Source organism: Gymnogyps californianus, chromosome 2 (assembly GCF_018139145.2).
Source record: "Gymnogyps californianus isolate 813 chromosome 2, ASM1813914v2, whole genome shotgun sequence".
NCBI lineage: Eukaryota > Metazoa > Chordata > Aves > Accipitriformes > Cathartidae > Gymnogyps > Gymnogyps californianus.
In genome coordinates this window covers 17,386,486-17,400,253 of record NC_059472.1, presented here as the reverse complement: position 1 = coordinate 17,400,253, position 13,768 = coordinate 17,386,486, and the positions used below count along the sequence as shown (strand labels likewise).

General features: G+C 35.4%; 1 protein-coding gene across 3 annotated transcripts in view; it reads right to left on the bottom strand.

Annotated features, from left to right (window-relative positions):
* The window catches only part of CSMD3 (CUB and Sushi multiple domains 3), a 748,293-nt gene that overhangs the window by 497,561 nt on the left and 236,964 nt on the right, over positions 1-13,768 (bottom strand). For all 3 annotated transcript variants that reach the window (XM_050890742.1, XM_050890743.1, XM_050890744.1), the window contains exon 6: positions 293-405. In XM_050890742.1, coding sequence (XP_050746699.1) covers positions 293-405 — 113 coding nt within the window. The remainder of the gene's footprint in view (positions 1-292; positions 406-13,768) is intronic.

Below are 13,768 nucleotides of genomic sequence, written 5' to 3'. Positions count from 1 at the left end.
TATTAGGACCATTTTAAAAGCTCAACACTTGCACAGGGTAAAGTGAAGTAGATATCTGCTGTAATTTTTTTATAACTGTATTTAGATACGCTAGATAATACACTACCCATACCCTAACATACTGTAATTTGATATAACAGGTTGCACAGCTGAATTTATCATTTATGCAAATACAAACTATACCTTTATGAGGATTTTTTAAAATAGCCATTCTCATTTCCTCTACAACTTCAGGCACTTTTTTTTCCTTAACAAAAACAACCACAAAAAAAATGCATTTCTTTAAATGTACCTTGGTAGTGAGCACTAAATCCACGATATCGGTGATTGCTGTCTGTTACAAAATGTAGTCTGAGCCAGTTTTTGTTGCTGATAACTGGAGGAGGTATGTTCATTCCAGAGAGCCTGAATTAAAACAAACAAACAAACAAAATTATTATTAAAAGATTAAAAAATTATCCGGGCTGAAGATCAGTAGATTTTCATAAAGGTTTGATAAAGCTCTTGTATGGAAAACTTTTTTTTCAAACACACGTTCATTAACACACTCTCTGTGGGACTTCTTAATTATCAATGAATAGTATGTTACGAAAAGCATGAACAGACAAGATTGCCCGCTCTGCATGACCAAGTGATACGATACAAATCAGCACCAATCCAGAAACCACACAGTCATCTTATTGGTCAGGCACAGCACTATCATGATGCAAGTACATGACAGTCAGGCTAGAAAGAGCTTGTGTCTATCCAGGCCAGTTAACAGGTTAGGCAGAACAGTGCTCTGGGCACCAGGAGAAGGGTTGTACCCTGTGACTTTCATGTTCAAGATATGGAACAAGAGAGCTTAGGTTATGCAGGCCACCATCTAAAACTATAAAACAAACAACTATTTTTCAAGAGTAAGTTTTTTTCTAAATGCAGGTACAAAGAAATAAGAAATACTCCATCACTTCAGTGAATCTGAAAATTAGTTATTAAAAGTACAAGAAGAACAGGGAATTACAGTAGATTGACCCCAGCTAGTAGCTAAGCACCACACAGCTGCTCGCTCACTCCCCTCCCTGTCCCCAACAGCAGAGCAGGGGAGAGAATAGGAACAGCAAAAGCAAGAAAACTCCTGGGTCAAAATAAAGACTCTTCAAAAATTAGTTTAATAAGTGAAGAGGGGAGAAAAAAGCACAGCAAAAACAAGTGATACAAAGGCTATCATTCACCACGTCCCACAAGTAGATCAATCAAGCCAGTCTCCAAGCAATGGCTACCTGCCCCTCAGCCCCTCTCTTCATTTTTTATTGCTGACCATGAAATTATATGGTATGGAATATCCTTTTGGTCAATTTTGGGTCAGCTGTTTAGGTTTTATCCCTTGCCAGCATCTTGTCTATCCCTGGCCTACTCACTGTGGGGACAGAGTGGGTGGGGGAAAGAAAGCCTTGATGCTGTGCAAGCACTGCTCAGCAATAGCAAAAGCATTGGTGTACTATCAACTCTGGTTTAGTCACAAATCCAAACCACAGCACCACATGGGCTTCTATGAAGAAAAGTAACTCCAAGCCACTAGATCCAGTATACAAAGCTATCTGGATTTTTTGTTGTTTTTCTGTTTGTTTTTTAACGTCAGGACATTACTCCATCTACTGTAGTCTTTCACCCTGATTTGCTCATTAGGAAGGTCTGAATTGGAGGTAATTTTTTTTTTTTTTAAATTAGATGAGATGTTATAGTTAGAAAGAAGGTGAATAAGCTTTAGATAAACAATCCTTCCATCAAGCCAATAATCCAAGATATAATTCTCACCAAAACCAGAAAGATAAGTCACATCTTCAGAATGTCAACATACTTATCTATGTCCTTCCATTTATTTCTAAACAGAGCTCTTCCTGTAGTTAGAGTAAAATACTAGCCAACAAGTACACCATTTTATGTTCAGACATTGCGTATTCTTCTTCTATTTTGAAAAAAAAAAAAAAAAGAAAAGAAAAGAAAGAAAATCTGTAATGAAACAAGTCATCAAGCTATTCAGGCAATCTACAAGTGAGAGAATGAGTGGATTTTTTTCTAGAAATTCCTTGCTTTTACAAAGGACTTTTCATCTAACCTTTGAAGTGGCTTTGCAAAATGCAATAATGTCATTATCAATATTGTTATCTTCATTTTACAGACAGAGAAACTCATGCACAGAGAGGGAAAGTAATTTCAATCACCTAGCAGACCAGCAACTAAAAGAAAATTGTAAGAAAAAACCTGCAAGTTCAGAGCTCTGGCTTTTACAACTAAAATCAAATCAGCATTGCCTGATGAATGGCTGCACATAGTCTTTTGGAATGCACAGTCCTCCCCTACCCTCCTTTATTCAATTAGAAACTTTTGCTTTGAGTTTTCTTTAAAAAGGCATGTTTTTCCTGTTTCAAGTAGAAACAAATCTGACAATTTGAAATTCCTTATCAAATAAAAAGTCTGAAGAATTTTATATGGTGCTCTGTGCTGAAATAGTACTTCATTTTTATTTTAGTGTTAAGTGGTTTTTTTCCAGCTGTCCAATGAAAATCTTTGTAGTAAAGTTAGATGAATACGATAATTTTAACAAATACAAGTGATACACTCAAAACTAAGAAAATTAAATCAAAACAAAATATTTCACCATCTAAATAAAATATTTTTACTCTATTCCGCTTCAAGTTGTGTCAACATATTCTCATTAAACATCTCACTTTCTTTGAACAGTAATTCTGAAAATAAACTTATTACATTACATGTTTGGACTATCACCAGTAATAGAGCAAAACTTCAACCAGACAGAACAGTGGCGTCCTCTAAACTTCCGTTCTTTGCATCACTGTCAGTGTATGCCCTTGTCCAAAACAGCATTTGCCCATCTGAAGTTCAGATCACTTCCCAAGAGTTATTTTGTGGCTTAATGTTTGTTTCAAGGTTTGGAATCATATTGTGATAACAGTATGCAAGAGCACAGCTAGCTAAAATAGTAATACAAATTAACAGTAAATTCAAGAAAGTAATGGCAAGTCTCTGGAGACCAAATTTTTGTTCTTTGTTTCTTTGTCTTCATACAGTGCCTAGACCTAAATTTGAGCTCAGTCCTGACCTGGAGCTAATAAGCTGGTCAGCTCAGGCTGCAAAAATTAAGGATGTTTTTTTAGATGCAGAAGCCTAGATTTAATTTCTGCTTATGACAACCAACTCAGGGAAGCTGCATGTTTCACTTGATAGCAGTCCCTCCTCTAACATATGATCACGTTATTTTAATTTAAAGTATACTTCTCTTTAAAGTGCAATAGCCCCTTACTCACTAAATGCATTCTTAGCTCCCTCAAAGGGAAAGATTTCTGTTTCATTTTATGACTTGAGGTAAACCCAGGAGTAAGCTTCTGTACAAATCTCCCCTTCCCCAATTTCTAGAACACTTGCGTTTGAGGGCTGGGGAGGTAGGGTTGGGGAGGGAGGTAGCTAAGAGCCAAGAAAACAAAATGGCAAGTATCAGTAAAGAGTTTATATGGAACAATCTTGTCTTGTATAAAACTAGTATTAAAGCTTTCATTCATTCTTTCCTCTAGTAGTCTGTTTTATTAAAAATGATACATTGAATAAGATTTGTGATAGCTTTGAAAACCACAAGCAAGAAAACTCGGTATCTATTCTCTGGATTTAAAAAAATTAAATTAAAAATTTAGCTAGAGATTTTAGTTTGACTTGGAGACTATATTCTTAACCTTGAGTTATGATCCTCTTTTTACAATGACCAGAAGTCCAGTTTTCTATGGTTTTATCCCTTCAAAATTGTTCGGCGGTTGAGTAGTACAAGTGCATTTGTAGATACTGAAAGGTGTTGATGAGCTTATTCTAAAACCAATTCATTCATTCCTTCAAAGACAAAACTCAGGACATCTTATTCAGACTTTTTTAACTCTTATGCAGGACTAACTGAAATATCAGTCTTAGGGCAGTATTTCTATTGCGCTCAACAATCATTCTCAAAATACTGTGGCAAACAGAGTAGCTTTTTCTGCCTGTCCTTCAGATTACAGATGAGATGGAAGCCTAAAGCTTAAAAACTCAACATGGAAAATATTAATTAATGCTAAATGTCAGGGGTTCTCTTGCCTACCTAAAGGCTCGGAAGGCAGTTTTTCCTGTTCATCGTGTACTCAACAGTCATTTTTCTCATTATTTCATTAATGTGTACACAGTTCCTAGATCAGGAAGTAGTTCTGATTTCCCCACATTATGATAGCCTTACCTCGAAATTGTGCCAGAGGTGGATGGGCAAGTGACTTTCATAACACTGAAAAAAATTGCTTCCATTCTCAGGGTAAACCAAATTTCTTTTGGGGGTCAGCCCTAAGGAATGTGCCTAGCTCCACCATTAATCGTTTCCAGATTTTCTGTTGGTTTAGTATTGTTAGAGACAAAGATCAAGGCACATTTAAAGTCAACTGTATTCATAATAAAGCAAGTAATTTAGAAGTGATTTTTTATGTAAAAAAAAATACTCCTTAAATAAATGACTAATAAGCTTGTGTAGGTATTATTTTGTGAGGAAGACTTTTGAAAGAATAACAGTTTAGAGGTAGCATTCTTTCCATCTTTTCCCAACCACGTTATCTGAAAACAAAATATGTTTAAGACCACTTTCCAAATTTCTGGAACTGTGTTAGCACCCTTTTTCCCTCAGGCACTAATATAAATGACAAAATGCTTGAGTGGCACTACAGGCTACTAAAGCTCCTTCAAATACTTGCTTTAGAATGTTTTTATACTATGGGAACACACTAGCTGATCTTATTAATTTCAGTTAGAGAACATATAAAATCTAACTTTTTTAAGCTTAAGAAATTTACTCAAAATCCTAGATCCAAGGAATTTGGATGGTGATGTTAAAAGAAAAAAAATAGTGCTATGAGATTGCAAAAGGATGTGGTGAATGAATAAGGAAGTTCTTGTATTAGTATTAGTTAGTATTGTATTAGTTAGTATTAGTTCTTGTATTAGTACCTCTTTTTTGTTGTCCCTCCCTCACCTCTGCCCCACAGAGTTGCCAGTCATTTCTGTATGAGCCTGTAAATACACCACTCCAAGGAACAATGGTTTCATACTAGTTGGTATGTAAAATCTAGGTATTCAGTGTAGTCCTCTGACAGGCTCAAGCCAGTAATACTATCCCTAATATAAAGTATGCAAAACATAATCAGAAACACTACTTATGGTGTCTCTTGAATTTTTTTTCTTTTTTTTTTTAATATATATTGTCAGTTAAGAAGTTACAGCACTTATCCAGGAAACTGAACATATCAATTTAATCCTTGTTTCAGACAAAGGGGTAGGAATCCAAAAATGTCACTTAAGTTCATCATCTTCAACACAAGATAACATGTATGAGAGAGGCAGTTTCAATACAAATATGTGTATTCATTTATGTGCGCTTTCTACCATTCATATTACTAATGTGCCATTCTGTGAAAGGATCAAGGTATTCATCAAGCCAGAAGCAAAATGAAAAGTGTTCTAGTCTGCAAAGGTTAGAGTGTAGGCAGAAGACATGAAAAGGAAACCTCAGCTCTCCAACTCTCTTCCAAGATTATTTATGCTTTTTTCACACCCAAGTTCCCCCATGAATCTGGATTTTAGTGGTACACACAGTCTCTGGCAGAGAGAGATTCCAGTTCTGAAGATCCATGCTAATCGTTTGTCTAAGCAAAGCATCCTTCTTGGTCTGTGTTAAACACTCATTTTTATATCAATGAATTGTTCTCATTTATTTATCATTTTATTACCAAATAATTCTAGTATTAAATTAGTATCTGTGATGTGAAATTGTGACAGTCAGTAAGATCTATAGAAATATTTTCATTTCAGTGAAACCTTTAATTAAAGCCAAAGAAGCAGCCTGCTTGTATCGCTTATCGGCCAGCCAGCCGCTTAGCTGTTTTGCCAGCTGGTTAGCCTGGTGCTACTTTGCTGCATGGCTGCAGGGCTACCAATGGGCCCCCTAACTGCCTGGTTACGCAGCTGTGGGCTCGGTGGACCTTTTAGCTCTCTTTTTCTGATTTGCCACCCAGTCAGTACCAAAATATTTTCTTCCAAACCACTGGAAATATCATAAAGTTATATACAATACTGATATCCAGAATTTCAGGAAAAAACGCTGCTGAAACAGATGAATTTCCTTTTCTGGTTAGCTTTACTATATGATGCATTGTTCTAGCGAGCTATTAAATTGCATTTGTACATTGCTCTGTACTGATTAAAGTGAGAACTGCACTATAACATGTATTCAGCGTAAGAGGCAGAATCCTACACCTTTTTATTAGAAAACATGAAATCCTTCTGCATTGTCACTGTAAATTTCAGCATGAAATACACTTTCTAACAGCCATAAAGTGACTGAAGTTATTACAAATATCTTGTTATAAATACAAGTATACTTTAGTTAGATGCTTGGGTTTTGGAAGGTAGAGGTTTAATTAGCTATCCTTTTTGGTACAACTATTTCTCTGTATAATACTATTACTTAGTGACGGAAGACAAAATAGCTTTTTTATTTAATTTCTTACCCTGTAACTAATTGTTAAGCAATACAGAGGCAACAACCTTTCACTGCTTATATATTTGAGAATAAACCTATTACTGGAAGAGGTCTTACTGAACAATTGAAACAAAAATAAGGCTGTAAAACACATTTCCTAGCACCTATTTTGACTAGCATATATTCTGCCTATAATAAGGTTTCTCTTTAATAGTCACAAAACCATGTGAAAAATAAACTACAAGTTTATTGTCCAAGGCATGAGAAACCTTCACCCTAGCCATTTAAATATGTTCATGATAAAAGACTAGTTTTATTTTTAAAATGGCTAATATATAGTTAAGTTTACCTATCAAATCAACTGTTCATTAACACATCTATCCTTGACAGCTATGGGTTATAGCTATGATTCTAACTAAGCACACGCTGATATCGGCTGAGTTCTAACTAAGTTCACAGTTCCTAAAATCTGATCTTTATAGTTCTTGATTTCTATGGGATTGTTCCCAGAAAGTAGATTTGCAAGCTGACAGAATTTATAATGGCAACTGGCAGAAAATGATTGCTTATTCTGCTCATATAACTGCCCCTTTTCTCACATCAATTTATCTTCTCAGCAAATTATAAAGCTATTCGCCATTACCATAATGCATTGGCAGTCCAACCCACTTCTGTGCCAGCTACTATTCCAAGCATAGCTACACTGCATCATCTACAATATTTTCCTAAAATTCAAAGAAAAACACCATATCTACCGTAAAGGAAATACAGCTGTCTCATCTTTTTTTATAGTTCAAAACATGTAGCTCCCCCGCAAACTGCACAGAGTCCTGCATAGCAAATTTACGTCAACAGACAGTAGGCTTCCCTTCTGCAGTTGTCTTTCATAAACTCTTAGAAATATTCATGGAGAATTTTCAGATCATTGGTTGTGAACCAGAGATTTAAAGTATCATCTCACCACTATGTGTGGTCAACAACATTTACATTAGATAGTCTGTTATCTAATGTAAAATATATTTGAAAAAAAGAAGTGCTTACTGAAATAATGCACCTTTGTTGCTGATCAAGGGATTAGGAAAAGTGTAAGGCTATGCATGTAGATGTGTCAGTGAAGTTCCCATCTTTGCATCTTACTTGGTTTGAGACTGTGGGTAAATCACATTTTACAGGAGAAATAAAGCACTAACATTTCTGAGAATCAAAATTTTATTCTTCTTGCACTTCATTACCACATCGTGCTTCCATCCCCTTCTTTTCTGCACTATTTAGGAGGTAATTTTCAAAAATCACTCTGCTTTAGTCTAACTCTGATCCAGTGAAGTCAATTAGTATTTTATTCTCCCTCAAAAATCTAACACGTAATTCCCACCTTATGTTGCAAACTGGAATTCAGGGTTGGTTTGTTTGGGTTTTTTAATAGCATAGTGCACATCCTCCATTTCTTCCAGAGACAGACTGACATATCATAAAATACTATACACTTCCTTTAACATTTGAAATGCACACTGCCAGCTAGCTATAATCTTGACATGTAGTTTAAAAATCCCTGTCTTGTTCATGTACCAAACTAGCTTTAATTACCAAAAATCTTCTAAAACTACAGTTCTTACAAATAGAAATTAAACCAGAAAGAATTATCTTTTTCTTTAAAGCCAGGTGACAAATAAATGAGGATTAGTAGAAGACACAAATGATAAGACAAAAATGCTTGATTTTGTACAAATTCCACAGATATGGTATTCCTCATTCTTACAGAAATGATGGCCAAACTATTTAACAACTACTTTCATTCACACTGCTGTTTTCTTTTTCGTACATTGCTTATCTGCAATGATTGTCTTTGTCATCTTGTTAAGGAGTGGCTCAGAAGTTTATTCTGGATTAGTCAGATAAAATGCAGTGTATAATATACAAACAAAAGAAGTAATTTAGATATGATATGGGTATGAAGAGAGACAAAAAGTGTCCAGATTGCAAAGGTCCAGTTAAAGCTCAAAATCAGATCAGTGAACAAATTGGTAAAAACTGCAAGGAAGGATATAGACACTACGAAACATGCATATAAGGGGTAGGAGATAAAAAAGAGTCAAATAGGTAGTCCTCACTCTATTTAAGTGCCCAATTCTATTTTATTATGTTTGAATCTGTACAGAATGGTAGCGGAATTTAAGCTTTGTGTGTTATTTATTTGTTTGGAGTAGAAATTAGTGACGCCGAATCAGGTATTCTTTTAGTGAATTTGATTTATTTGCAAAACGTGCATTTTAATTTTGAAGAAAGATTATTACCAAGTAACAAGCATGCAAGCTCCAATAATACAAGCCTTAGTTTAGGCATTAAATGTGTCTAAAAATATTCCAATAGAAAAGGTATTTTTGTTGGAAAAATACACGGCAAAGTTTTTCACACAAAACTTTTTCGTGAAACATATAGTTTCTACATTTCTTCACAAGCCAGGAGATTCACAGAAATGGAGTTGATCAAAAAAGGAATTTGAGGTCAATACCCCATTTATAAGCACTGCTGAAACCCGTTCTAATACTACCAAAGCCTTAGGCTAACACAGACTTACTTCTTAGCATGACTGGGTGCATACATAGATCTTATCGCTCACATATGCACTACAAAATCTTAAGTGCTTGTTTTGGTGCTAACTGCAGCAGTGTGGAATCTTTCTCATTGGGATTATTTGCTTGTTGAAATAAAACTGCTATATAAAAAGCTTTGATTAAAAAAAGGGCAAACTATCATATATTTTTATAAGGTCTATCATGCATTATCCATGTACATGTACATGCTAATGGGGCTTAATAGTTACATAGCATAATACAAAAGACGGTAGCCTCCTGCCCTCTTGAAAGGAGAGGAAAGACCAATAGAACAGCACCTGACCAGTGACTTATCTGGTTGGTTAAATTTTGGTTAAATTAGGGAACGGGTGTTTTAAACACAAATGTGAAGTATCAACCACTTACAGCTTACTGTGTTTCCTGTACTTGTATATAACATATTAGCAAAGATTTCTAGCATCCTTTCCTTTGTTCTCCATGATTGCCTTGATCCCATAAAACAACAACTCTTGTAACAAGCTTCATAATGAACATCTTTTGTAAAAAGATCCACTCCACAATGTAGATGTAAGGACACTTATTTGTGGATACAAGACTAAAACTCAGGTCTCTGATTTAATAAATCCAGATCTGTTTAGAAAGAACCAGATTCACAGTAAAGAAGCAAAGCTGAAACTAACTGAATATTTAACACATTGCTTCATTTGAAAGATCCTGAAGGATTTAATTATTAAGTTAACATATCCCTCTTGTTCCATCAACCCAGTTAGTAAGACATTTACATTGAGGTTCAGACACGAACCTAATCATTAACCTTTTGGCCAATCACTAAACAAGTTTTTTGTATGACTAGGCCTATTAATATCCTTTATGTTTCTAATTCCGGTGATGAGATTAATGGGTCTTAATGGCAGTCATTACAAATGTGAATGTCTATTGCATGACAACTTTGGGTTCTGGCCTTTTTTTTCCTCACTTTTTTTTTTCCTGGAAGTGTTCTATCCAAATTATAGTAAATCATTTCAAGGCAAGGACACTGTGACATATATTGTCAAACAGCCAAAAAAACCCTCTTCTATCTCTTACAAAATCTATCGCTGTCTAAAGTGAGAACTCAAGATTTGAATTTTGTTGAAGATATCAAATAAAAGTTACATGCTAATAGATATTTTCAGTTATCTTTGGATAACAAGATAGGTCAACAAGATGGGTAATTGCCTGTAAATTGTTCTTTTGTGAAAGTATTTCCAATATAAATATTCAAGTAACATGAAAGTAAGTATTTTCAGAGCTGTGGATTTCCTAGAATTTTAATTGCAGCTTACATTTATGCAGCATTAACATATATATTATTGGCATATCTCTATTACAGAAAAAGACTTAATGAGACATCTCTGTGACAGAGGCTATAGATCTTTTATGTAAGTGGAATTTTTCATTTAATTGTATGTGTGAAACTCAAGCTGTAGGTGGGTATCAGGGCTGCTCTTGTGTGTGCATCCAGTACACTCGAATCATTAATTCCCTGGATGATTCAGGAATTGACCATCTAGTGAGATAACAGACTGGCTTGAGAAAATAGACTAATTTGAAAGGTAATTACGATATGCAGTTTCCCAGTTGAGTCTTCAAATGATGAAAACAAGAAACAACACAGTAAGAGAAAGATTAGCTTGGACATACAGCAAGCATATAAATAAAGAAAACGAAAGAGGGAGATGAGTTAACCTTCTGCATTGCCATAGTTCAATGTCCAGTCATAAGGAATGACAGAACATGTCTTTCAGAGGAGAAAGTAAACAGTACTAATTCAATCCTGAAGGAGGAAAGAAGACAAGACAAAGACAGCTCCCTAAAGCCAGCTCTTTCTCAAAGTTAAATATGCAGCGGAAAAGTAAAGGAAAATTGTCCAAAAGAAAAGTGTCTAAAATATAACATTCTATTAGCAGTTTCAGGGTAATACACTTCATTCAAGTTTTAAGTGGTTACAAAGGCACAAGTCAGTGAAAGACCTCGTTCTTAAGGTCAGTTCCTGTAAAATTGTCTGTAGCAGGACTAAGCATTTTATTTAACTGAGAATCAGCATATTGACAAGTTTGAAGCTAGATACAACCTTGATTGTTATTTTCATATCTCAGAACTGCAGCCAAATGACTGGCAAAAAGCTATTTTTTTTATTTTTAGAACAGTAAATTACCACTCTTCAAATTTAACCTAATGAGCTATTTAGAACTAAACTAAGATTTTAGTTAGAAACTCCACTGTAATCACTTATTTCTGATTTATAAAACAAACAAATGAAAACTTAAATAAGCCAACGTTTGGGAAGAAGAGGAAAAAAAAAGTTCTATATTATGTCACCTTGAAAAAAATACTTGTTCTGTAAAGTACTTTAACAATCTATTGATTAATTTTAGAGTTATTCAGACAGAGGGATAAAAATAATTCACCCTATGACTCTTTTTGTCAAGTTCATTATGATGTCTGGAAGACTCAAAAAAAAGTCTTTGTTTTAAAAATGTCAGTGTTCAAATAAATGAAAGCGCTGTCATGCCTTTGCAATGTTGAAAAAGTTCAATTTTGAAGTAAAGTTACTGTCATAGAAAGCACGTCTATGAGGAACCACTGTATGATCATTAAGGACTGAATAAAGGTCCAACTGATGATTAATGAAAGTTTATAGTACTGTGGATATGAAATGTTGAAAAGTGCCAAGATTAAGAAATATTTTTTAACTTCAGAAGTAGGTTGCAGCTTATAAAGCCAGATGTTCATATGTCAAAGAATTTCCAATTAATCTGTTGACTTGGCAGAATAATGAAGTATGATGAAAGGTAAAAGGAGGCTTCCAAACACATAAACTCTGAAATGCTAGTCTATGATACAAGTAATGTGTTGTTTGTGACACAAGCAATAAACATAACACTGATGGACAGTGTTGCTCTCCCGATTGCCTGAAGGACTAGTATCATAAGTTGCTGATTTTCATATAGATATCAGGGACTTGGAAGGAGTCATTATTCATAAATATGATGCAAATACCTCATATACCAAGTGACCTCATGGTTACAACTCAATTTTCCTGAGCAGATTATAGAATCAATATAAATACATATTAACTTCACCTGGGCTGCACATGATGGTTAACGTATAGGTCTTTCTACCACACAAGCTGTGGCAAGTTGCATAGCTCCTTGGTGTAACTGATGAGACCAAGCCATGGTCAGGGAAGTCAGCAAGGAGCAGAGGCAGACGGGTTTGAATGCACCACTGAGAAGATCAGCCCCAGCTTGAGCAGGCTGTGCAGGTGAGGCCTCCCCAAAAGGGACTCATCCTGGTGGCCCAGAAACTATGATAAGGTGGACACCAAGAGCTGCCACAGGATTTGTTTTCCTGCATGCGCTAAAGCAAACCCATGGGACACTGTCTCTTTCAAGAACCTCAGATCTCTGAGGGTCTTGGCTGGAGAGCGGAGGACCCTGCACAGGTATAAGGATGAATGTGATTATCTGAGTGTTTTCCCTGGAATTCTGCACATTTCTTCCCTCTACTTTCACAGCTACTCTGAATAAAACTGAATTGAATACAACTTGTATCTGATCAATTACTTCTTTGGGTAGCAGTCAAACTGAATAAGTGGGACCATTATCAGTGAGAGGTTTACATAGTTTACCTCTCTTAAAATGTTGCCAACATCTTACTATTTCATAACTGGTTATTTTCTCAATTTTCTTTTTTTTTAATTCTATAAAACAAATTACTATACTTACAAGTCTACTGCCCAAATAAGGGAAGGAAGCTTGTTCTTGAGTCTTTCTGGTAAATGTTAATAAACAAACCAAACAAAAAACCATTGTACCTGGTACTACAACTTGATGTTCAATAGACCATATATGCAATAGTATTGTATAGCTTGTTACACACAAAATTTGGTTGAGACAGAAAAGAACACCCCATATATGGAGCCAAAATTTACTGTTAGTCCAATTAATGCTTTAATGGACTAATAGTCTAAATATCAAAAAGTCTCATTAATAATACTAATAACTTATTTAATTAAAGAAATCTTCCTAATATCTATCTGTTTTCTCTGGTGTTATGCTCCCCTCTTCAGTGTCCCTCTATGTCCTGAGATCAGCAATTCCTTGTTTCCCAAACAGAAGGGGAAAACATTTATTGTGAGTCATCAGTATCCTGAGGTCATCCTTGGACGGATGTTAATGATAAAACTCCCCTTCCTCAACCTCAAATTATCTTTGGGCTATTTGATGTTTTTTTTAACAGAGCCTACTTTTTCCTCATTGGTTCCCAGCCTTCCCCAGCCCTAGTTAACATAGAGGGCCAATGTGTGTTACACAGCAACTGCCTAGGGTTGTCAGATCTTTACTATACATGATAGTCACATAGTCACTTGACCATTAGGCAACTGTCAGAGCTCAAACAAACTAAACCCAGCTCAGGTCAAAGCACCTCAGAAGAGTCCTAACAATCCCGCTGTCAGATCAATACAAAGCCTGTGGTGACTTCCCAGTAATAAGGAAAAGGTCATATTTACTGGGCTGCCAGTTGATATCAGTATTGCCAGAGTCACACTAAAGAAACTTAGAGGCATAGAAAATAGGAAGGAAACAGTACTTCTCCCTGCAGCTAATTC